At 37.6% G+C, this 25746-nt stretch overlaps 1 protein-coding gene across 8 annotated transcripts in view; it reads left to right on the forward strand.

The window, feature by feature from the left end:
- ZFAND6 (zinc finger AN1-type containing 6) overlaps window positions 1–24030 on the forward strand; it is an 83004-nt gene extending 58974 nt beyond the window's left edge. For all 8 annotated transcript variants that reach the window (XM_008015678.3, XM_008015674.3, XM_073012382.1 and 5 more), the window contains 5 exons: window positions 5330–5500; window positions 6698–6806; window positions 7669–7769; window positions 16739–16852; window positions 23118–24030. In XM_008015678.3, the coding sequence (XP_008013869.1) occupies window positions 5347–5500; window positions 6698–6806; window positions 7669–7769; window positions 16739–16852; window positions 23118–23266 (627 nt within the window). In that variant the 5' untranslated portion in view covers window positions 5330–5346 and the 3' untranslated portion in view covers window positions 23267–24030. The remainder of the gene's footprint in view (window positions 1–5329; window positions 5501–6697; window positions 6807–7668; window positions 7770–16738; window positions 16853–23117) is intronic.
- Window positions 24031–25746: the final 1716 nt, after the last annotated feature.

A 25746-nucleotide genomic window follows, 5' to 3' on the forward strand; every position in this document is an offset into this window, starting at 1 on the left:
CTCCTGACCTCGTGATCCACCCGTCTCGGCCTCCCAAAGTGCTGGGATTACAGGCTTGAGCCACCGCGCCCGGCCTAAAATAGGGATTTCAACAACACCAACATCATAGGGTTCTTGAGAGGATTAAACGAGATATAAATAAAACAGTAAAAACAGTTCCTAGCACATAGTAAACTCCAAATAACTGTTAAGTATTGTCTGGAATGTTAGAGGGAGTAGTAAGTTGGGGGGTTGACTGTGAATGTTATGAACAGTCAAAAGTCACGTTTTATGAATTCTATTCAGTTCATAGGCTTTTGTTTATTATACCATGCTAATCATTTTTTAAATATCTGGTAGAGTGATCTTACTCCCTGCCTCTGGATTTGTGGTTTTATAATTCCACAATGCAGCAGTTAAGGAATTGTTCTGCCTTTTCTCCCCTTATCCCTTTTCCTCTCTGACCATTTGAATGCCAGACCGATTGCCCCAAAAAGGTTTAGTAGCAAAGGGAGGGAGGCAGGACTTCCAATTTTTTCATAGCTACCCCATCTATGCCGTTACACATTCAGATAAACTAAATTACCCTTTTATGGTTTTTCGTCTTTTTCAGTCTTTCTGACTCTTCATGTAAAGGTGCATTTTACGGCCTAACCGATTAATGAATAAGGTTGATTCTTATTTTTTTTTAAGAATTCTATGAGAATCCCTTTGTGCCTCTTGAGTTATGAGTATCATTGTTAATTTGATGCCGTGCAGGCAGTTTGACTTGGGAAAATTGGTAGTGTTACATGTTTTCAAACTTTAATCTTAATGTTTTGAAGTAATTGTAATGAAAAGCTTAGTGGTCATATTGTACTTTCATCTGTGACTTTTTACTTGAGTTTTTATGGAAATACGGTATTTATCTCTTCTACAGTTTTGTTGCTAGCCATGTATTTATCATTATCATTGGGAAAGTTTCTTTAATTCCTCTCTTGTACTTTAATATTGTTAATAGGCGGTGTAGCATAGTTGGTGGTTTAAACCTGAGTTCCTCAGTCTTTTTTCTCTCTTTTTTCCCTAAGGAACCTTTTTAGGGTTTTTTTTTTTTTTCTAAGTGGCCCCTACCTCCAGAGATTTTAACTCCAGAGAGATATTGCACATCTGTTTATATATTTTATGTATATCTGTGTTTTATACTAGAGTAAGGGTTTTTGTGACCCTTTCCTCCAAAAATCAGTGTTTTCCCCCTTGAGGGGCAAACTGTCTATACTGAGAGTGCACGTTTTATAAGCAGTGGGTTCTCAAAATTTTGGTGTTAATATCCTGAAGAGCTTTTGTGTATAAGAGTTATATCTAGTTAAATAAATCATATTAAAAATTAAAGCTGAGGGCCGGGCGCGGTAGCTCAAGCCTGTAATCCCAGCACTTTGGGAGGCCGAGATGGGTGGATCACGAGGTCAGGAGATCGAGACCATCCTGGCTAACACGGTGAAACCCCCTCTCTACTAAAAAATACAAAAAACTAGCCGGGCGAGGTGGTGGGCGCCTGTAGTCCCAGCTACTCGGGAGGCTGAGGCAGGAGAATGGCGTAAACCCGGGAGGCGGAGCTTGCAGTGAGCTGAGATCCGGCCACTGCACTCCAGCCTGGGCGACAGAGCGAGACTCCGTCTCAAAAAAAAAAAAAAAAAAAAAAAATTAAAGCTGAGAAAATATTGTAAGTACTAGTTTATTTTAAAATATTTTATGAAAAATAACCACTTTCCTCTCCCCCACACTTGTTAATGAGAAGAGTGGCATTGTTAACACATTTTTGCAGATTTTTTTAAAAAGTCTGCCTTAATAGCAAGATTCTAGTAATTGCTTTGGCATTCAATCTGTTAAGTGTTACAAAGAAAATCTGGGCTCATGTATTTGGAAAGAATATTTTAATAACATTTTCAGATTTCTTTAATATTACACCAAAACTTGACGATTGATAGTTTCTTAAAGGATAGCTGCAGTGCGAAATTGAAACCATGCAAAACAAGCTTGTTCAATTTGTGGCCCCAACACAAATTCATAAACTTTCTTAAAACGTTATTTATTTATTTATTTAATTTATTTATTTATCTATTTTAGCTCATCCACTTTCGTTAGTATTAGTGTACTTTATGTGTGGCCTAAGACAATTCTTCTTCCACTGTGGCCCAGAGAAGCCAAACGATTGGACACCCCGATATAAAACTTTTTGTCCTGTTACATTAAAATTCATGGCCGTTCACTTTGAATGGATCTTCTGTTCATGAGTTATTTCTTGCTAAGCAACCAACATTGGTTGCTTAGAAAATACTGATTCACTGTCTTATGATGATATTTCAAATATTGATACCGTATCAACTAATCACATTTCATTAATATCACCAGGAATCTTATCAGAAACTCTCAGAATATTGGAGATGCTTGTCAAGGTTTTTTTCACTTGACTGTTGTCTTTAATGAGAAATACTATTAGATGTTTGAAGTGATGAGTGCACTTTGTTCATTTTCAAAAATGTCTGCTGAATACTCAAGTCTTAATAACCAGTTTATTAGTCATTCTTTCAAATAAAAAACCTGTTCCATGAAAAAGGCAATTCAGTCAGCTCACAACTCAAACAATTGCACAGTGCTTTTTCTTCAGTCTTCATACTTCTTTACACAACAGGAGTGCTTCATGCATGCTTCCCAGTTTGTCACGTAAAATGTTAATAAGATGTGTATTCAGGGTCAAGATTTAGTAAAATTAATAATTTTTACTGTGAGAGCATGGTGATGAAGAATTGACTACTAGTACAGTTGGGTGCCACTGCTTTGATTTGTCTCCTTGATAAGGCTTCAGGTGTTTTTTTTTTCCCCCCACAATTGCTATAGCAGCATTTGTGCTCATGTCCATATGGTGAAAAAGGCAAATAACTCACTAGTATTATGAAAACAATTTTGACCTCTATAGGGGTATGTGAACCATATTTTGAGAATCACTGATGACTTAATAAGTGATGGAGCTGGGATTCAATCCAGGTGTTTTGTGTGTGTGTGTGTTTATGTGTGTGTGTATAATCCCAGCTCCATCACTTATTTATTTATTTATTTATTTATTTATTCATTTATTTATTTAGGGACGGAGTCTTGCTCTGTTGCCCAGGCTGGGTTGCAGTGTTATGACCCCTGCTCACTGCAACCTCCGCCTCCCAGGTTCAAGTGATTCTCCTGCCTCAGCCTCCCGAGCAGCTGGGACTACAGGCACACGCCACCACACCTGGCTAATTTTTTTGTACTTTTAGCAGAGACGGAGTTTCACTGTGTTAGCCAGGATAGTCTCAATCTCCTGACCTCGTGATCCACCCACCTCGGCCTCCCAAAGTGCTGGGCTTACAAGTGTGAACCACCACGCCTAGCCTCCATCACTTATTAGCTACATGACCTTGAGCAATTACTCTGATACCAAAATCAGATAAACATAAAAGAGAAAGCTGCAGACCAGTATTCGTCACAAAATAGGCAAAAAAGGGAAAAAACCCAAAAATGTTTGACATTAGCATTTCTATGCTATCATTGTTATTTTTTAATTTGATATGTGTGTGTGTGTGTATATATATGTGTATATATATTTTACAGGGCTGTAGAAGAAAGAGGGTTCTAAAGTAGCGTTTATAAAAAAGAAAGGTGGCAAAGATGGGATTCTGAAATGACTCGTCATCATGGAATAAGAAAGATGCTTGCCAGAATCCCAAATTGTATTCATAGGCTAAAGGTTTAACTATCCTCAACAGTTTTAGGACTTTTTTTTTTTTTTTTTTTTAAGGGAAATGCTAAGCCTGCTCTCTTTTTTTGTAGTTCAGTCAAGTGCCTTATTGCTTTTGGTTCTGAAATATGTATAAATCCTCACTACCCATCAACGGTCTTCAGATAATGTAGGGGAAGAGCAACCTAGTTGGTAACAGTAAACCGTGAATGCTTTCCTTGGGTATTTCCCAGTTCAAGGAAATTTCAGTGGCAAAACATTTTCCTTCTTTGGTTAGTCTCATTCTTCATGATCTTTGAAAATAAACTCATCTGTAATACATATACACCCATTTCAGAGTAACCTTCACTTAGGAGACTGCTGTTTTTTAATAAGAAAGAGAGCCTGTTAGTACCGTCTGTCATGTTATTCATGCCAAAGAACCAATTGCTTCATGGGAGAAATGGCACTTGGGGTTCTTCTATCTGCTGTAATTGATTATTGCTTTCATGTGATTCCCAAACAGTTCCCTCGGTCCCAGCATCACTTGCCTGTCTGACTAATGCCTCTGTCCTCTTAGTTTTTAATATTTTTTAGTTTGAAATACTTAAAAAATAAAAATTTCCACCAATTAGGCAAGAATATCTTCATTTTAGAGAATTTTATAAGTAAAGGTACGAATCAGGGAAAACACTAGCTTCACCATCCTGGGATGTGTTCGTTACTGTCCTTTTTGATGATTAATGGATGCTTCTTTTTTCCTAATTGGCAAAATATTGTATACACATTTCATATTGTGCCTTTTCATTTATTATCAGTATTTCCCTCCATCAAAAAGTATTCTAAAATATTTTTAATGACAGCATAACTTTTGTCATTAATATATATCATGCTTTAAAAAAAAACTGTATACATTCTAATGTTATTATCAGTTTATAAATACACTGTGAAGCACATCCCTTATATTTTATTATTCTTTTTCTGATTATACTCTAGTCATTTTGTTGAAGACCCTTAAAGGGGAATGACTGGTTCAGATAGCAATATTTGTCTTTTATAGGGTTCTTGAAGTGAATTGCCAACTTGCTTTCCAAAAAGATTGAACCAATTTGTTATCATTTTTTACAAGCATTCAGCCCAGTTCTCCATATCTTCACCAGACATGATACTATGTGAAATGCTTTTAAAACAGAATAAATAACACACATTAGCACGTGAACTTCCAGCAAAATTTAAATGCTTAGAAATTAAATAGTATAACATACATCAAAACTTATAATGTATATCTCTTATTACTAGGAGGGTCCAAACTGAGCTAGACTTAATGAGTTATCCATAACCTTCTGGGGGTAGAGTCTTCAAAACAGATTTCTTTCTCCAGGAGTTCTTTGTACTTTCTGAGCCTGTACAGACTTGCTTATGTAGAGTGGGTTGGAGATTAAAAGTTCAGTATGTGTCCTTTTGGTTTTTATATTTTCCTCTCCTTTAGCCCTATGTCTTGGGACAGTTATATCGAGTAGTTTGGTATATGTGGGGTTGTTTTCTTTATCTTATAAAGCAGATTTGGATAATGTGTGATTGGAAGTTATATGTCTGTGTTCCTTGCTAATTTTATGTAAATTTCAGGTGTGCAACGGAGGAACATGGCTCAAGAAACTAATCACAGCCAAGTGCCTATGCTTTGTTCCACTGGCTGCGGATTTTATGGAAACCCTCGTACAAATGGCATGTGTTCAGTATGCTATAAAGAACATCTTCAAAGACAGAATAGTAGTAATGGTAGAATAAGCCCACCTGGTAAGTAATTCTAGTAAAACCCATCTGTATTCGTAATTGAAATACAAGTGGATAGTTCAGTATACCCAATACCTTTTTCTGCTCTCAAATTGTATTTATATTACCATATTCATATCAATAAAATTTCTCATTACACATTCTGATTATAATTAGTAGTGAGGAGTTAGGAATGAGTATCATCACTCATTGAAAATCCTGTAAATTCATACCATAATCTTACTTGCTGTGGCTGCGGAATTCTATTACATTATGAAAATAGAGGGGACACCTCAAGTGTCTTGGAAAGTAAGGTAAGAGAGTGATAAAAGAACCTCGTTCTTTTACCTGGTGTGACTTTTACAGCTCAAGTAGTTGTTGAAAGAGTGGATTATTGATAACCACAGCTCAGTGGACTTTAGAGGAAGCTTTACTCCATTAGGAAGGAGGAGTATTGTGGATTAACTCGTAGTAAGGGATGTTCAACCCCAGTTCGTTAGGGTTTTTTATGCCTTTTTGTGTCAAAGGATATTCTTGGTCTTTTGTTTAAGTAGTTGTATAAGAAGGATCATGAGAATTCTGAGTGTAAGCTTTGCAAAATAGGAAGTGTTTATTCATTTAGTATAGTTTTCATGTAGGTTAATGCCTGCATGTATAGATTTTTGTGGTTAATGAAAGTGTAGGCTATTAGTTCATTTAATATTGTATATGAGATCTTGTCTGTTTCTGTTCAAGCCAAAACCTACAACCATTTAACCAAAGCTCCAAATTTTCTCAAGGCCAAGATCAAATGAGTATAAACTGTTTCAAAATTAAGTCATCATCTACATGTGTAACCTAATGTACTGAGCATAGATTTTAATTCTGAACCTATATTCTTCACTGCTATGTCATCTTATTTAAATATCTCATTTGTACTGTAGTACTTGGAAGATGTTTTTGAATTAAAGAATTTGGGCTTGGATGCTATTCAGTCCTAAGACATAGGAGTTTATTAATGTATACAACTTGTATATGGTTTCCTTCTGGTTTAAAATTAATATATTTTTCACTGGCAAACCACTGAAAAAATTTTAAGTAAAAATAATGAACCAACATACTACATATTAAAAGAAAATCTCTATACTGTGTTCTGTGGAAAATGGATTTTGATTTTTTTAGATAAGGTCTTAGACTGCTTAGCATATAGAATTACTAATATGAAATGTGGTACTGTTACAGCAACCTCTGTCAGTAGTCTGTCTGAATCTTTACCAGTTCAATGCACAGATGGCAGTGTCCCAGAAGCCCAGTCAACATTAGACTCTACATCTTCATCTATGCAGCCAAGGTAAGATGTAGTGTCTGAATTATAATGGGAATGCCAATAAAAACTAAAGAGTATATTCTGTGTTTGAGTAATTCTAATGAGGAAAACTACATAAAGCTACTTTTAGATTAACTGGCCTAAAATGTTATCTGTCTGATTATAACTAGTTAGAAAAAGCGATTTCTTGCTTTTACCTTGGGGGTATCGGGGGTTATCGTTTAAGTCTTAGATTTCTTTTTCAGGCATCTTTTTCTGTCTTCTTTCTCATAATATATCCTGACCTACTCCTGAAGTCCTTTGGAAGCATGTTAAGTGAAATGTTAGTCTTATTCTGCAAGTATTACTACCTTGTATTTAAAAAATACAGTCTTGTCACACATTATCTTTGTTTAATATCATGGTGTAGTACTCATATTTGTTTATATTATACTGTGTATATATATTTTTTAACTCTGAAGTCACATCATTTGGAAGCCTGCATACAGCAATACTGGTTTCATTTTTATTCTGCTGTTTGGAACCACTATATTAAGTTCCTACACTATGGTTCCTTTTTTCCAATTCATGGTAGGAGATGTTCAGTTTTACTATCCCGGAATATCATTTACAGCTTTGTCTTAGGGTTCTTTAAGCATGTCTTTATCATGCTAGTTTTCATTTAGTGGATTCATGTGGTACTTGAAATACACAAAGGCAGTAAAATTCTGGTTCAAATTGGTCTCTAGTTTTAAAGCTCTATGATTATGTTTAAGTTGTTAAAAAAAGTCTCTCTGTGTTCTCATCTTAATCATCTGCTTAGATATGTTGAACTGTTACTGTGTCACATTAGTTAATATTCATGTGTAGAGATCACCTTTTAAAATGAAATATTTTGCTTTTCTAGCTCTGTATCAAATCAGTCACTTTTATCAGAATCTGTAGCATCTTCTCAGTTGGACAGTACATCTGTGGACAAAGCAGTACCTGAAACAGAAGATCTGCAGGGTTTGTATATGAGCTAGCATGTATTTTGTTATTTGAGTGTTATAGGCCAGACGCTATCCTAGGTGCATGTATTAAGAAATTGCCAGCTTAAAATACATATTTTTCTGCTTTCCCTATGAACACAATACTTTATATTTTTAAGTATTTAACATGTTGGGGAGCCATTTCACACTTACATGTAATTTTATCATCAGCATAAACGTTGCAAATTCAAAATTTGTTTATTGTGAAAATATCATTAAATGAATGGCAGTGTTACACTGTTCTCTTTTACTATTTTGGCCGGTTCAGTCTAAATACTACTCTCTAAGAAAACTGGGGCTGCTGGTTTGAGGGGAATATCTTTCTTTTGTGTTTTGACTCATTATCTGAGAGACTGTGTCCATCTTGCCTGGCAGTTCTGCCCCTTCTTCCCCATGTATGCGGTAGTCACATTCCGTTGCTTGTATTCACAGCATGGTATCTATCATGTTCTTGCCCATGCTCTTCGTATCCCCATCATGTAGCTCAAAATGATCTAGGAAGACTTGAAAATTTGTATGAAGGCTTTTGTAGTAGGGAGAGAGAATGCGGAGTAGGCCATTTAGGAGGCTATTAAATCTCTGCTTAATTAGTTTGTATTCTAGCAGTGTGTGGAAGTAACGTGGTAATAAGGAAAGATGTCTGGAAAGATAAGCCTAATGAAGAGCAGTGTGTCATTCTGCCTACGGGATGATTTACCAGTGAAACTTCATTGCACGTGGTGTTCACATGATGGTAACAGATACATCTGCCAATCCTAGTTTAAGTTTGCTAAATTTTTAATTTAGGCCAAGCACAGTGGCTTGTGCCTATAATCCTATCTACTTGAGAGACTGAGGCAGGAGGATTGCTTGAGTCTGGGAGTTTGAGACTAGCCTGGACAACAAAAAATTAGCCAGGTGAGGTGACACATACCTATAGTCACAACTACTCAGGAAGCTGAGGTGGGAGGATTGCTTGAGCCCAGGAACTCCAGGCTGCAGTGAGCCATGATCGTGCCACTGCACTCCAGCCTGGGTAGGCGCCAGAGCACATCCCCCACCCCCGGTCTCAAGAATTAAATACATTTAAATAAGCTAGGTAATTCCTCTTGCTTTTTTTTCCATACCCAGCAAATACTTGACCCAATTTGCTTGTTTGTGTAGATTTTGCTGTAATGAAAGAATATACTGTGTGGTCAACATAAATATTCTATTCCATGTAGCATATTGTGATAAATTCATAAATGTTTTAAGTGAATAATTTTTATTTGTTAGTTACATCGAAACATTTAAGGAAGGGCAGAAATGCGGAATATTTTTAAAGAAATAAGGAAAAGACTGGTCATGGTAGCTCATGCCTGTAATCCTAGCAATTTGGGAGGCTGAGGTGGGCGGATTGCCTGAGCTCAGGAGTTCAAGCTCAGCTTGGGCAATAAGGGAAAACCCCATCTCTACAAAAAATACAAAAAATTAGCTGCACGTGGTGGCACACACCTGTAGTCCCAGCTTTTCGGGAGGCTGAGGCACGAGAATTGCTTGAACTGGGAGGCGGAGGTTACAGTGATCCAGGATCATGCCACCGCCCTCCAGCCTGGGCAACAGAGTAAGGCTCTTAGTAAATAAATGAATAAGAAATCTCAAGATTTAGTTATTTACCAGACATAGGAAATGAGACAAGAGTATTGTCAAAGCTTTCAGTTTTATCATAGTGGCAGTGGTGTGGTTGCTTTTTAGACAGGGAAGCTGAATAAGGTGATTTGGTTAGACAAAGTTTTAGGTATAGTGTGTTTCAAATGATCAGATTTCAAAGTTGAAAAAGCTCATTTGGAGATTGTATAGAGAGTAGGTATTTAAGTGTGTGTAGTAGTCGGTATTATGCCTGAAATTTAGAAGCCCTTGTCATAGGTTGAAAAATAGTTTAAACACAAGGGAGTAAGCAGGAGGATGAGCCAGCAAAGGAGCCGAGGAAGAAACCATCTAGATCCTGGTTAGTTTTGGGTCATAGTTGCCAAAGGATAATTTCAAGAAGCAAAGATTACATGGCAGTTTTGAGCAGTTTTGACAGAGATAGGAAGGAAGAAAACAGGATGCTAATCATGAAGATGTTCTTTATGTCTTATGATAGAACAAATTTTAAAATGTTGGCAGTGAAAAAAATGTATAAAGCTTAAGAATACAATAGTACTGGGCCGGGCGCGGTGGCTCAAGCCTGTAATCCCAGCACTTTGGGAGGCCGAGGCGGGTGGATCACGAGGTCAGGAGATCGAGACTATCCCGGCTAACATGGTGAAACCCCGTCTCTACTAAAAATACAAAAAACTAGCTGGGCGTGGTGGCAGGCGCCTGTAGTCCCAGCTACTTGGGAGGCTGAGGCGGGAGAATGGCGTGAACCCGGGAGGCGGAGCTTGCAGTGAGCCGAGATCGCGCCACTGCACTCCAGCCTGGGAGACACAGCGAGACTCCGTCTCAAAAAAAAAAAAAAAAAAAAGAATACAATAGTACTTACAGAAGTCTGACAAAGAATAAAGGTCAGAGACTGGCAAACTATCATAATACATATGAAGTGTTTTATACCATTTGTGTATAAAAGTGTTTTTATTTCCATTTGTGGTGTATGGAAAACAATACCGTTTATTCCACTTAGCCCTGAGTATATCACTTCAAAAGGTGGTCCTGATGCCATATTAGGAGAAATTGTATAGGCCCCATTTTTCATACATGATTTGAATGATTTTTAGGTTAAAAAGTACTTAGGTACTTTTTAAAGGTACTTAGGTTTTTAAAGGTACTTACAAGTTAATACTGTAAAAAAAAGATGACTTTTAGATTAAAAAGAAAGAACTAATTGAAGCATTTTGTTACACTCTAAAATTGAAGAATATGCATAAATTTGGTCAACCTCTTAGTCCCTCAGATCTTGAGTCATAGTAGAAAAATACTGAATTTGGATTCATAAGTTCTATTTTCCTATCTTGATATGCCTGCTTAACTTCACTGAGCCTTACTTTCATTACTCTTTTTTTTTTTTTTTTTTTTTTTTGAGACGGAGTCTCGCTCTGTCGCCCAGGCTGGAGTGCAGTGGCGCGATCTCGGCTCACTGCAAGCTCCGCCTCCCGGGTTCACACCATTCTCCTGCCTCAGCCTCCCGAGTAGCTGGGACTACAGGCGCCCGCCACCTCACCCGGCTAGTTTTTTGTATTTTTTTTAGTAGAGACGGGGTTTCACCGGTTAGCCAGGATGGTCTCGATCTCCTGACCTCGTGATCCGCCCGTCTCGGCCTCCCAAAGTGCTGGGATTACAGGCTTGAGCCACCGCGCCCGGCCTACTTTCATTACTCTTAAAAGAGAATGATAAGTATGTCCCTCTTACCGGGTATTAAAAGATACTGAGATAATGGAGTTTGGATGAGCTTTGTAAGCTGCAGAAGGTATTCTTTATATTGCCCGAGTGATTTGGGAGTTGTAGGAGGCCTAGAGTAAGAGAATTTTGAAGCTTTCCAACACTAGAATGATATCATATGTTAAGATGGTAAGGTCTACATCACTGAAGCATTCTAGGAAAAACGAGTTGATGTTAGAGAACGTATAGAGGGGAATTCTGTGCTAAGTGGCAGGATGAACTAGAATTCTCAGGCTCTTTCCTACTCTGAGGGTTTCTGACTTTATACAAAGTTGAATTGTCAAATCATTGGTTCGAGAAATCAGAGGGGGAACAGTCTCTTTGGACTGATTTAGGAAGGCTGTATGGGTTTAAAAAATCAGGCAGTTCTTCTGATTCTAAAGAATGAGTGAGAATAGCCAAAGCTATCTTGAAAAAGAACAAAGTTGGAGGACTGACAATTCCTGGCTTCTAAATTGAATACAAGCTGCAGTAATCAAGACTGTGTTGTACCAGCATAAGGATAGTCATAAAGGTAAGTGGAATAGAACTGAGAGTCCAGAAATAAACTCTTATTATATTTATGGGCAATTGACTTCCAGCAGTGGTGCCAAAATCATTTGATGGGAAAAGAATAATCTTTTAAACAAATGATTCAGGAACAACCTCATATTCACATTCGAAAGAATGAATTGGACTCCTACCTCATACCATATACAAAAATTCACCCGAAATACATGAACGACCTAAAACAAATATAAGATAACTATAAAACTCTTAAAACAGGTATAAATTTTTGTGATCTTGGTTTAGGCAGTGGTTTCTTAGATACGGCACCTTAACCACAAGCAACCAAAGAAAAGATAGATAAATTGAGCTACATCAAAATAAAGATTTTCGCTTAAAAGACTGGAAAAACAACTAGGCGCTGTGGTTTATGCCTGTAATCCCAGCACGTTGGGAGGCCAAGGTGGGCAGATCACTTGAGCTCAAGAGTTTGAGACCAGCCTGGGCAACATGGCAAAACCCCGTCTGAACAAAAAATAGCCGAGTATGGTGGTGCACACTTGTAGTCCCAGCTACTGGGGAGGGAGGCTGAAGTGGGAGGATCACTTGAGCCTGGGATGTTGAGGCCTCAGTGAACCGTTAACGCACCACTGCACTTCAGCCTGGGTGACAGAATGAGACCCTCTCTCAAAAAATAAGAGTGGAAAACCAGCCTACAGAATGAGAGAAAAATACTTGCAAATCATATATGTGATAAGAATACATAAAGAAATAATTACAATTCAACAATAGAAAACCCATTTTAAAAATAAGCAAAGAATTTGAATAGACATTTCTCCAGAAAATATATACAAGTTTCCAATAAACACATTGAAAGATGCTCAACAGGGCCGGGTGCAGTGGCTCACATCTGTAATCCCAGCACCTTGGGAGGCCGAGGCACGCGGATCACCTGTAGTCAGGAGTTGGAGACCAGCCTGGCCAACATGGTAAAACCCCATCTCTACTAAAAATAGGAAAATTAGCTGGACGTGATGGCATGCGCCTGTAGTCCCAGATACTTGTGAGGCTGAGGCAGAGGAGAATTGCTTGAACCTGGGAGGTGGAGGTTGCAGTGATCTGAGATTGTGCCACTGCATTCCAGCCTGTGCAACAGAGCAAGACTCCAGCCTGTGCAGCACAGCAAGACTCCGTCTCAAAAAAACAAACAAACAAAAAAAAAACAAAAATGCTCAACATCATTAGATATTAGGGAAATGGAAGTCATGAGGCACCACTTCATACTCACTCAGATGACTCTAATCAATGACTAAGTATTGTCAAGGATGTAGAAAAATTGGAGCCCTCCTGCCTTGGTGGGAGTATCAAATGGTGCCAGATACACTGGAAAACAATCTGCTAGCTCCACAAAAAATTAAAAAGAATTGTTATATGACCCAGCATTTTGCTCTTGATTCCTAGGAGAATTGAAAACATATGTCCACACAAAAACTTGTACACAAATGTTCGTTGCAGCATTATCCATAATAAATAGAAACTACTCAGGTGGCTGTAAATAGATGATTGGATAAAAAAAAATGTGGTATATTCGTACAGTAGAATATTCAGCCACAAAGAGGAAGGATATTCTGATACATGCCACAGCATGAATGATCCTTGAAAATATGCTGAATAAAAGAAGCTAGGTACAAAAGGCTACATGTTGTATGACTTTATTTATATAGAATGTCTAAAATAGGCTAGTCATACAGAAAGATTAGTGGTTGCCAGAAACTGTGGGAAGTGGGGAGTAATTGCTAATGAGTAGAGTTTTCCTTTAATGTGACTTAAATGTTCTGAAACTAGATAGTGGTGATGGTTTTTTTGTTTTTGTTTTTGTTTTTGTTTTTGTTTTTCAGGCAGAGAGTCTCGCTCTGTTGCAGCCCAGGCTGGAGCGCAGTGGCCGGATCTCAGCTCACTGCAAGCTCCGCCTCTTGGGTTTACGCCATTCTCCTGCCTCAGCCTCCCGAGTAGCTGGGACTACAGGCGCCCACCACCTCTCCCGGCTAGTTTTTTGTATTTTTTTTTAGTAGAGACGGGGTTTCACTGTGTTAGCCAGGATCTCTTGACCTCGTGATCCGCCCATCTTGGCCTCCCAAATAGTGGTGATGGTTTTATAACCTTGTGAATATAATAAAAACCACTGAATTGTATACTTTAAAGGGTGACTTTTATGGTGTGTAAATTATATCTCCCCACCACCCCAACACAGCTTTGCTGGAGGATAACTTGTGAGTGCAAATGCATATAGGTAGGAAAAATGAAATTTGAGAAAGAGTGAAAAAACCCGTTGCTGAAGTGGTCAGTTCAGGCAGTTATATGTTGAAACTAAAGCTAGAAAGGTTGTTTGGAATTTGATAAGGTATTCTTTGGTCTTAAAACTCACATAAAAACTGAGGAAACTGGATAATTTCTGGGAATCATAGACTTTTAAAAATAATACTGTATCATCTTGTCCGTGAATTCATTTGGTGACTGTTGAAATTCAGGTTATCAGCTATTAGTTTCAGGTAAGCTGAGGTTATCTTAGCCTCATGGGTATATAATCAACATTTATCGGCCCCACATTTTAGTTGTAGCATATAAGCTTTTAGATAGCCTTCCGATCCTTCACTTTAAAGACTGTGCATTTGCCTCAGTTAAAAAGAAACCATTCACCGCCTTTGGGGCTTTAGGGTTAAAACTGTGAAATGTCTTTTGAGATATGCAGTAGCATTTGTATGTGTAGAAGATAGATGTATTTTCACTTCTCCATTTCCAGATCCCATTCAAATTTGTGTCTCAGTAGTTAAACCAGTTTTGTTAAAACTATAATCTTGTGATAGTGTTACTGCCATTAAATGGGTCTTTTTGAATTATCAGACTGTTTTTGGAGAACAGGTTAGATATTATGGCTTATAGATTTCAAAACCAATAAATACAATAGTTTCATTTCTGATTGCAAATTAAGCTGTTTTTTAGTCTGTATGTATAGCCAGATAGGCTTATCTGATACTGTTGTAGGAGCTGGGGATAAACATTAAACAAGACATTCAGCCCCTGCCCTCGTGGAGCTTACATTCTAGGAATATTTATTCATTGAAAATAAAAGGTTTGATGTGTCTGTGTTCTGTTTCAAAAATAATATGTTCACAGGGTATTACTAGAACTGTCTCCTGTCTGATTTCAGCATGTCTGAGTGGAGTAACATGCTATAGAGTTTGTCATTAGTGCACATTTACTTGTTTGTGGTATTTGCCTTTTGTCATCTTTTGTTAAAATATGAGATAATGATGTTAACATAAGCAGGTTAGAATCACAGTAAATGTCTGAGCATGTATTATGTGTAGTTCACTGTGATGGGACTGGAGATTCAGATGGGGAATAAGGTAACCATCCTTCTTCTCAACGGCCTTACAGTGTAGTTGGGGAAATGAGGCACATATAGGTAAGTAATTCAGTTCAACAGATACTTATTGTTGAGTGCCTGCTATGTGGTTGGAAACACTGGGATAGGCACTGATAATGGGATAAATAGGACAGATGTCTCCCCTCAAAGAATTCAAAGTTAAACCAGGTTGAGCCAGTGAGGGAATTTTAATATGAAAAGTGCTATATGTAGTAGGGTTTCCTACCCCAAAGTTGTGGGAGAGGCAGTGGAGGAAGAGCTGATTATATAAGCTTAAACAAGAAAAACAAGTTAGAGTTAGCCTGGTAAAAAGAGGGACAGAAGGGGCATAGAAAGAGTATTTTGTATGGAAAGCATAACTTACCCAAGAGCCCAGAGGCAAAAGAGAATTTGATATGTCCAGGGAAACTGCAAGTACTTCCATATGGCTGAATCATGGGGGTACCGTTGAGAAATAGTGAGAGATGAGGCTAGAGAAAGAAGGATGAAGAAAATCATGAAAGACCTCTGGGCTTTATCCTGGGAGTTAGTTGGGAGCCATTGAAGAATTCTAAACATCAGAGGGAACACCATTAGATTTTCACTTAAGGCAGATGATTGGGTGCAATGTGTGAAGCGTGGATTGAAGAGGGAACTCGTGAGGTACCCGGTGTTTGGAAAAGGTGTTAAGGAAAATCAGAGTGAGAAGCTACAGAGAATTGAGACAAGGAAAGGGTATTTGACCTTGATCTTGAAAAAGAAGAGGACCTAGATCAAATGGGGGAAAAAAAGGAAATCCTTTGGAATAGATTTTAAGAAGTGTGAGCAAAGGTACATGGCATATTCCCAGTGTAGATTAATGGAGAGTGGATTCCTGGGGAAAGTCTGGCTGGTGATGAAACTGAAGAGGTTAAGAATTTGATCCATGGCAAATTCCACCATTTTAGAGCAAAATGACATGTCTGCAAGGTCATATTACATGATTCTGACTCGCAGCAGCATTTATGAGGGCCAGAGTGGTTAGCAACGGGAGGGAGTCATGTCAAGATTTCAGAGTAGTAATTTAACCCGAATCTTGGTAAATCTGGCTTTGGTTTCCATACATAAATGCATCAACTTATTATCTTATAACATTTTAAAGCTTCTTTGCTTCAATTTGCCTTATTTCTAACATTTAAAGTGCTTTATGTGAAACATTCTGGGAACTTTAAACATACTTAATATTCCACAGAATCTTGGTTTCACCTTTTCCCTCCTTGTTCTCTGAGAAACCTATGTCATTCTGACCCATGCATATGGCTGTTTTCTTGCACACTCCCTTAGAATATTCAAGTAGTATTTGTTTATGTGCCTTTTATTGATTAAATATTTAGTTACTAGAAAAATTAGAAAATACAGTTAAAACCTAAAGAAGAAAGTCTAGAAAACCACTGTCAATATATCATTACATGTTCTAGATTATTTTCTAGATAGAAATGCATTATTTATTCATTTTCTATACATAAATTTAACAAAAAGGGGTCCTATTTTTGTAAACAACTTTGTAATTAAATGACTAGTTTTCTGTGCTAATTAATTCCTCAGTATCCTCTGAATAATAGACTAGGGAGGGTGGGATGAGGAATAGCAAAATCTTACAGAATAATTAAATTTTGCCACCTTCCTATTTTTGTCAGCTTCAGTATCAGACACGGCACAGCAGCCATCTGAAGAGCAAAGCAAGTCTCTTGAAAAACCAAAACAAAAAAAGAATCGCTGTTTCATGTGCAGGAAGAAAGTGGGACTTACTGGTAAGGACCTAAATCAAATGTTTAAAATTAAGATACTGTTTTATAGTAATGCATAGCTTACTATTATTGACTTCAATTAAGATTGTTCCTGTTCCCTTGAGAGCTAATACTGGCTATACTTCAGCTTCTGAATTTTCTTAAGGAAATAAAAATAGCTTTGATTATACACCTAAAAGTGAAATGAATAGCTTTTTTTTTAAAAAAAAAAAAAGTTTATTTCAGTTGAATTTAGAAATATTAGACAAGTAAGGTTAGTGTGCCAGGTTCTGTGAAAGGTCAAAGATGTGGCTCCTGCTTTCAAGGAGAGAATATTTTGAAGTACTTAGTAAACTGGAAGTACTTTCTGTATATAAAATAGGGCTAACCATACATTGTTGTGTGGGTTCAGTGAGTTAAGACATGTAAGCAGTTAGCCCAGCCCAGTGCTGCCACACAGTAAGTAATCGATAATGTTGGCTACTGTAACATAGCTATCAGATGCAAATGGTTGTGGGCGGGAGAAAGAATTGTTCAAAAGCATTTAGCAAAGAAAGTACATGAAGTGCAGTCAGATTGCTCTGGGAATTCAGGGATGAGAGTAACTAATTTACAATTAAAAATGGTGGTTCTTAGAGGCCCAGCAAGGAAAGGATCATGAAGGCAGAATGTTTCAGCGTGTCTTGAACAGTGAGTAGGACCTATAACTGATGGAAATAGGGGCATTTCAGGCAGAAAGAATAACTTGAAGAAAATGAATAGGGCATGTGCAGGAACCATAAATAGGGGAATGTTGCTGAATAGCACATAATATGTGAACAAGAGTGTCGTGTACTGCAATCCAACAGGAATAAAGCAATAAGACTAAAAACATATACAGTTGACCCTTGAACAACATGGGACTGTTGTAGGGGTCCACTTATAGTTTTTTCTAATATATTGGAAAATTTTTTGGAGATTTGCAGCAATTGGAAAAAACTCACAGATGAACTGTATAGCCTAGAAATACATGTTTTTATTAAGAGAAGTTGGACAAGTCTTGAATGTGTAAAACGTGTAGATACTTGTGTATTTTATCATTTGCTACCACAGAATATGCACAAATCTGTTAAAAAAATTAAAAGTTTATCAAAACTTGCTTATACAAATGCAGATCATACATGAAGCCATTCATAGTCGAGAAATGTAAACAAATGTAAAGCAGTATTAAGTGATAGTGGCAAAAAGTTACTGTAGTATATACTGTACTTCTCTAATAATTTCATAGCCACCTCCTATTGCTATTGCAGTGAGTTCAGGTGCTGCAAGTATCCACTTAAAATGCCATGCATTTTAATCATCACTGATCACCTCTGTTTCAGCAGTTTGTCTCTGTAGTAAATTGCCTACCACAGTAAAAGGTAATCTTTTGTGGTTCTCATGTATTTTTCATCGTGTTTAATACCATACTGTAAACTTTGAATAATACCATAAGACTCATACAAAGTGCCAGTACTGATACTGGAAGTGCTCCCAATAAGAAGAGAAAAGTCTGACATTACAAGAAAATGTTGAATTGCTTGGTATGTACCATAGATTAATGTCTGCAGCTGCTATTCTGCCATTTCAAGAAAAATGAGTGATGTCTGCCATTTCAGTATAAATGAATTCAGTGTAAGGACTGTTGTTTAAAAAAAAGGAAATTTGTGAAGCCGTCTCTGCAGCTATGCCAGCAGGCACAAAAACCTTGTACATTTTTATGCAATACCTTTTTATTTTGTATTGACAATGCAGTTTTTATGTGGGTGCAGGACTGCTATAAAGAAAGGCATACTATGATTCAAGAAAAAGTGAAGTCATTACGTGACAACTTTTAGATTCTAAAACTGGAGACTTTAATGCCAGCAAAGGGTAGTTTGATTTTTTTCTTTTTTTTTGAAATGGAGTCTTGCTCTGTCATCCAGACTGGAGTGCAGTGGCACTATCTTGGCTCACTGCAACCTCTGCCTCCTGGGTTCAAGCAATTCTCCTGCCCCACCCTCCCAAGTAGTTGTGATTACAGGTTGTGCGCCACCATGCCTGGCTAATTTTTGTATTTCTTTAGTAGAGACAGGGTTTCACCACATTGGCCAGGCTGGTCTCAAACTCCTGACCTCAGGTGATTCGCCCACCTCAGCCTCCCAAAGTGCTGGGATTATAGACTGGAACTGCCGCACCTGGCTGGTTTGGTAATTTGAGGAAAAGGTTTGGCTTAAAAAAAGTCAAGATAACAGGAGAAACAGCTTCTGCCAAAAAAGAGGCAGCAAGTTCCCAAACTACATTAAGAAAGTTCCCAAACTATATAAAGTAGTTGGAGAAAGAGTATCTGCCTGGACAAGTTTTTAATGCAGGCAAAAGTGCCCTATTCTGGAAGAAAAAGGTCACAAAGACATTTATAAATAAGAAAAGTGAATACTAGGACTTAAGGCAGGAAGAGATAGTCTACTGTTTTGCGCAAATGCAATTGGGTTTATGATCAGGACTGCCCTTACCTATAAAGCTGCTAACCCGAGTCTTGAAGGGAAAAAGATAAACACCAGCGGCCAGTCTTTTGGTTATACAACAAGAACACCTAAACAATATGAACTCTTTCTCGTAATTGGTTACATTAATGTTTTGTCCCTGAAATCAGAAAGTACCTTGCCAGTAAGGGACTGCCTTTCAAAGTTGTTGGGTTTTGTTTTGTTTTTTTTGTTTGTTTTTGAGGTGGAGTTTCACTCTTGTCGCCCAGGCTGGAGTGCAGTGGCGCAATCTCTGCTCACCGCAACCTCCTCCTCCTGGGTTCAAGCGATTCTCATGCCTCAGCCTCCCTGGTAGTTGGGATTACAGGCGTACTCCACTATGCCCAACTAATTTCTTTGTATCTTTAGTAGAGACAGGGTTTCACCCTGTTGGCCAAGCTGGTCCCAAACTCCTGATCTCAGGTGATCCGTCCACCTCAGCCTCCCAAAGTGCTGGGATTACAGGCATGAGCCATAGCTCCTGGCCTAAAGTTGTTTTGATATTGGACAGTTGCCCCTGGCCACCCAGAACCTCTTGAGTTCAGCCCTGAAGGTGTCGAAGTGATACGCTTGCCACCAGAGAAGCATCTCTAATTCAGTCTCTATGTCAGGGGTCATAAAGACCTTTCAGGCACATTACACATGGTACTCTATGGAAAAGATTGTCAGTGCTATGGAAGAGAACCCCAACAGAGGGAGCATCATACCATTGAAGATACCATTGTTGTTTAGAAAAAGATGTGAAAGCTATGAAGCCTGAAACAAATTATTGCAGGAGAAAACTGTGTCCAGATGTTGTGCGTGACTTCACAGTATGGAAATCATGGTAGAGATTGTGGATATGGCAAGAAAGGTTGGGGGTTAAGGATTTCAAGATAGGGATCTTGGAGACATTCAGGAGCTAATAGACACCAAACCAGAAGAATTAACAGAAGATGACTTGATGGAGATCGCTGCTTCCAAACCACTGCCAGACAGTGAGGAAGAAGACATAGGAAAAGCAGTGCCAGAAAACAAATTGACGCTAGACAGTCTGACAGAAGGGGTCTGATTATTCAAGACTGCTTTTCACTTCTTTTGCAACATGGGCTCTTCGGTGATATGAGAACTAAAACTAAAGCAAATGGTGGAAAAAGGATGTCCGTACCATGTAGAAACATTTTTAGAGAAACAAAAAAGCAGAAAAGTCAGAAATTACATTGTATTTCCATAAAGTTACACCAAGTATGTCTGCGTCTCCAGCCTCCCCTTTTACCTTCTCCACTTCTGCTAACCCTGAGACAGCAAGACCAACCCCTCTTCTACCTGTTCAATGTGAAGACAAGGATGAAGTCTTTTATGATGATCAACTTTCACTTAATAGTAAATATATTTTCTCCTTGTGATTTTCTTAATATTTCCTTTTCTCTAGCTTACTCTATTATTAGAATACATTATATATTAATAATATACAAACATATAATACAAAATATGTGTTAGTCGACTATTTATGTTACCAGTAAAGCTTCTGGTTAATAGGCTATTAATAGCTCAAGTTTTGGGGAAACATAAAATTATACATGGATTTTTGACTTGTAGAGGGGTCTGCATGCCTAAACCTGGCATCCTTCAAGGATCAGCTGTACTGTGATTAGTTGGAAAGTAGTTGCAGCTATAGATAGTTAAAATGTATTGTTGACCATGTGCCAGGCATTGTGCTGAATACTTTGCATAAAAATTGAACTTACAGAAAAGAGTAGGTAAGATTTTGAGCGGAGCTTTGCTTTAGGAAGATTATTTCTGGTTAAGTAATGGGTTGGAGATGAAAAAGAAAGGAAGTTAGAGTTTAATATCAAAGATACTTCAAGATCAGGCATAGTGGCTCACTCCTATAATCCCAGCACTTTGGGAGGCCAAGGTGAGAGGATTGCTTGAGGCCAGGAATTCGGGCTCAGCCTGGGCAACATAATGAGACCTCATCTTTAAAAGAGAAAATTTAAAAAGATGTTTCAGATTTACCCATACCTTAGCACATGTATATTTAAAGAATACAAATGTGGCCCAGTGCAGTGGCTCACACCTGTATTCCCAGCACTGGGAGGCCAAGGTGGGAGGATCACCTGAGGCCAGGAGTTCAAGACCAGCCTGGACTACATAGACTCAGTCTCTACAAAAAAATTTTAAAAATTAGCTGAGCATTATGGCATGTACCTGTAGTCCCAGCTACTCAGAAGGCTGAGATGGCAGGATTGCTTGAGCCCAGGAGGTCGAGGCTGCAGTGAGCTATGATTGCACCACTTCGTACTAGCCTGAGTGATAGAGTGAGACCCTGTGTCAAAAAAAGAAAAGTGTGTGTGTGTGTGTGTGTGTGTATATATATAGCCCCCAGAGAAGCAATATATATATAAGCAATATATATATAAGCAAATATATATATACTATATATACATATAAGACATTTAAAAATATATGTATTTAATATTAAAGATAGCCTTTCTAGGGCTGGACACAGTGGCTCACGCCTGTAATCCCAGTACTTCGGGAGGCTGAGGCAGGCGGATCACAAGGTCAGGAGACCTAGACCATCCTGGCCAACATGGTGAAACCCAGTCTCTACTAAAAATACAAAAATTAGCTGGGTGTGGTGGCGTGCACCTGTAATCTCAGCTACTCGGGAGGCTGAGGCAGGAGAATGGCTTCAACCCAGGAGGCGGAGATTGTGGTGAGCCGAGATCGGGCCACTGCACTCCAGCCTGGCGACAAAGTGAGACTCCGTCTCAAAAAGAAAAAGAAAAAAAAAAAGCCTTTGTAAATCTCACAAACCCTCAGACTTCATGATTAGAAGGGTGAGATTTAGTAATTTTCATCTTGTCCAATCCATCAGTCTAATACGGTGGTGTTTGCTTCATTTTAAATTCATTATTAAGTTACAAATATGTCTTTGAAGTTAAAAATGTAGCAATGGAGGTTAACATCAAATATTAGTGTTTAAAATATTGATTCCTGTGCTCCATTTCCAACAATTGTATCATACCATAAAATTCTAATTTGGGGGAGCAGGACCAGTTTTATATAAAGACTGGCCGCACCCATTACATCTTGATTTTGGCTTTAACTCCAGGCATTTTCTTAAAGTAGCATTTATTGTGTGTTTTACCATATGTTCAGCATTAAATTCATTCCTCATTTAATCCTTACTTATTATTATTCCAAAATTACAGATGGAGAAACTCAGGTTCAGAGAGGCAAATTTGCCTTCATTATTAGTCAGTAGATTCACAATGAGGCCGTCAGATTCTAGATCCCATGCTCTTCTCAACTGCAGTGCAGTTCATATCTCCATTGGAGGTTAGCAGAGTAAAGCAAATATTGAAGCTGTGTTCTTTGTTAACAGTTCTTTCAGAAGCATTATTTGATCTTTCTTAAATAAATGCCAAGACTGCCTTCTGACAGTAGGCTTATTCTCACATTGTAGTGTCTGGATTTGAAAAATGTTTTACATTTTCAACCTAGCAACTGTGTTTTTGTTAAGAAGTAATTGTTGCCATATCACAGGTGAAGAAACCAGCTCAGAGGAGACTTGCTCTAGGGCAAACCTACGTTTGTAGATAGGAACAAGAAATGAAGCTCTCAGGTAGTGAATAAGAATGTAGTTTGTGAGACAGTGTATTTAGAATGATTCTTTAGTTTACATTGCTGCCCTAAATATATTGTGCTGCTCAGTATTAAGTATGCCAAAGACCTTAATATTTCATCCTTCAACTCATGTATGTGTATTACTCCATTTTCAGGGTTTGAATGCCGGTGTGGAAATGTTTACTGTGGTGTACACCGTTACTCAGATGTACACAATTGCTCTTACAATTACAAAGCTGATGCTGCTGAGAAAATCAGAAAAGAAAATCCAGTAGTTGTTGGCGAAAAGATCCAAAAGATTTGAACTCCTGCTGGAATACAAAATCCCTGAGCATCTGCAAACTAAAAATTGACTTGAGGTTTTTTTTTTCCTAGTCATTGGGAATGTAGAGCAGTGTGTCTTGCATGTCATCAGAAGAATAGATTTTTGTTTTGGTTTTGTTTTGGTTTTGTTTTGAAAATGACTCTGAACATTTATTTCCATTGCAATTTCTGTGGCTGAGAAGACTTAAACTTTACAAGTATTATCCTTTTAAGATCATTTTAATTTTAGTTGAGTGCAGAGGGCTTTTATAACAAATGTGCAGAAATTTTGGAGGGCTGTGATTTTTCCAGTATTAAACATGCATGCATTAATCTTGCAGTTTATTTTCTCATTGTGTATGTATATATCGCTTTTCTCTGCAGCACGATTTCTCTTTTGATAATGCCCTTTAGGGCACAACTAGTTATCAGTAACTGAATGTATCTTAATCATTATGGCTGCTTCTGTTTTTTCATTAACAAAGGTTATTCATATGCTAGCATATAGTTTCTTTGCGCCCACTATTTATGTCTGAATCATTTGTCACAAGAGAGTGTGTGCTGATGAGATTCTAAGTTTGTGTGTTTAAACTTTTTTTTGAGCGAGGGAAGAAAAAGCTGTCTGCATTTCATTGCTGTCTACAGGTTTCTTTCAGATTATGTTCATGGGTTTGTGTGTACACAATGTGAAGAATGATCTGAAGTAATTGTGCTGTATTTATGTTTATTCACCAGTCTTTGATTAAATAAAAAGGAAAACCAGAATGCTCCCTTGTATTACTTTTTCTCTTTTTCTTTCTGGTAGTTAATTTTATTTCTTGGTCTTTTAGTTTTCTGCTTTCCTCATTTTGTAAGAGAACTGCCATTATTTGTCTCACATCTATTTGTGACTAAGCTAATGATCATAAATTGTAATTTTGTATTCCTCTGAATTGAAGACCTCAGCATATCTTCAAAGGCAAGCACTCCTCTCTGTTACTTAAATGTATTTTTTAGTCCTTGTCTGATTCCCTTTTCTACACTGTCATACTGAAATAACATCTAATAGAAGCTTTTTCTTGTAGGATTAGAGAAATTTTAAGAGTATAATTCAAGCTGCAGGGCAGTTGTAGAATTGCGGAGTAGAAAGACCCTGTGAAAGATAACTTGTCCCATGGTTTTCAAATGTGTCTGGTAGCCAAACATTTTTAAACATGAAATGTCATATGAAACAGATGAAGGCAATAATTTTACAATATAAATTTCTGAGTTTAAAATTATTGGCGTGTTCTGTTTAAATAAACTATGGTTTAATTATCAAAATCTGTAAATTGATCACATTAACAGATTATAAAGAGAATAAACTGTTACAACTATCTTAATAGATTCAGGTAAAGTAATAAAATTTAACACCCATTTGTGATAAGAAAAATCAAACTTGATAAATTAAGACTAGAAAGGAATTTCCTTAAGCTGATAGTTCTGTGTGAAATAAACTAGCCAAATGAATGCAAAAGCAAGCATCAATTAAAAAGAGGAACTTCCTTTTAAAGTCAGAAACAAAGATGACTGCCCACTATTACTGCTTACTATTCAAAATTGTGTTGGAGATTATAATCAGTGGAGCAAGACAAGATAGAAAAATGATTAAGAAAAGAGGTAGCACTTATTTGCACATTATTGTTTTTATAGAAAAATCATGAAATTACTAGAAATAATAGGGTTTAGTTAGGTAGCTAGATACAACATTAGTTTTTAGAAGACAGTTGCATTTATTTACACCAGTTACCTAGAAAACCAGGAAACACCATTTGACAATAATATCAGAATCTTGGTTACCTAGGAAATTGACAATATATGTTGATGGCCTCGTCAAGAAAGAATTCTAAAACATTAAGGGATAAGAACTCAGTAAATAGATGTTAGTGGATAGGAAGACAGTATCAAAAAAAGTCATTTGTCCCTCAATAGGCATAGATTCAAGGTAATACCAATCAAAATTCCACTTGTTTTTTTTTCGTGGAGCTTGTTTAGTTGATTCTAAAAGTAAAAGTTAAAAAGAGCAAAAGGCTAGAACATTTCAGAAAAGAGCAGGGAGACAGGGACTTGTCCTGCTAAATGTCAGGACTCACTGTGAAGGCTTGTTAAAATAGCATATTACTAGCTGATGGGGACAGATATCCGAATTGAATAGATTGCCCGTGCATGGACTGAACTTTGGAAAGAGAGAGGTGGCATATTACATTCAGGAAAGGAGACTGTTCAATAATTAGAGCTAGAAGAATTGGTTTTCTGTACGGAAAAGGAAGAATCCTGTTATGCCATAGGAAAAAGTTAAGTACTTCAATGTGAAACAAAACTTGAAAACTCTCAGAGAAAAAAGATGACTGCCTGTTAGATCTTAGGATCTTAGGACTTCTTGGCCAGACACAGTGGCTAACGGTAATCCCATCATTTGGAGGCCGAGGTGAGCAGATCACTAGTTCAAGACCTGGCCAACAT

The sequence above is a fragment of the Chlorocebus sabaeus genome, chromosome 26, assembly GCF_047675955.1.
Source record: "Chlorocebus sabaeus isolate Y175 chromosome 26, mChlSab1.0.hap1, whole genome shotgun sequence".
NCBI lineage: Eukaryota > Metazoa > Chordata > Mammalia > Primates > Cercopithecidae > Chlorocebus > Chlorocebus sabaeus.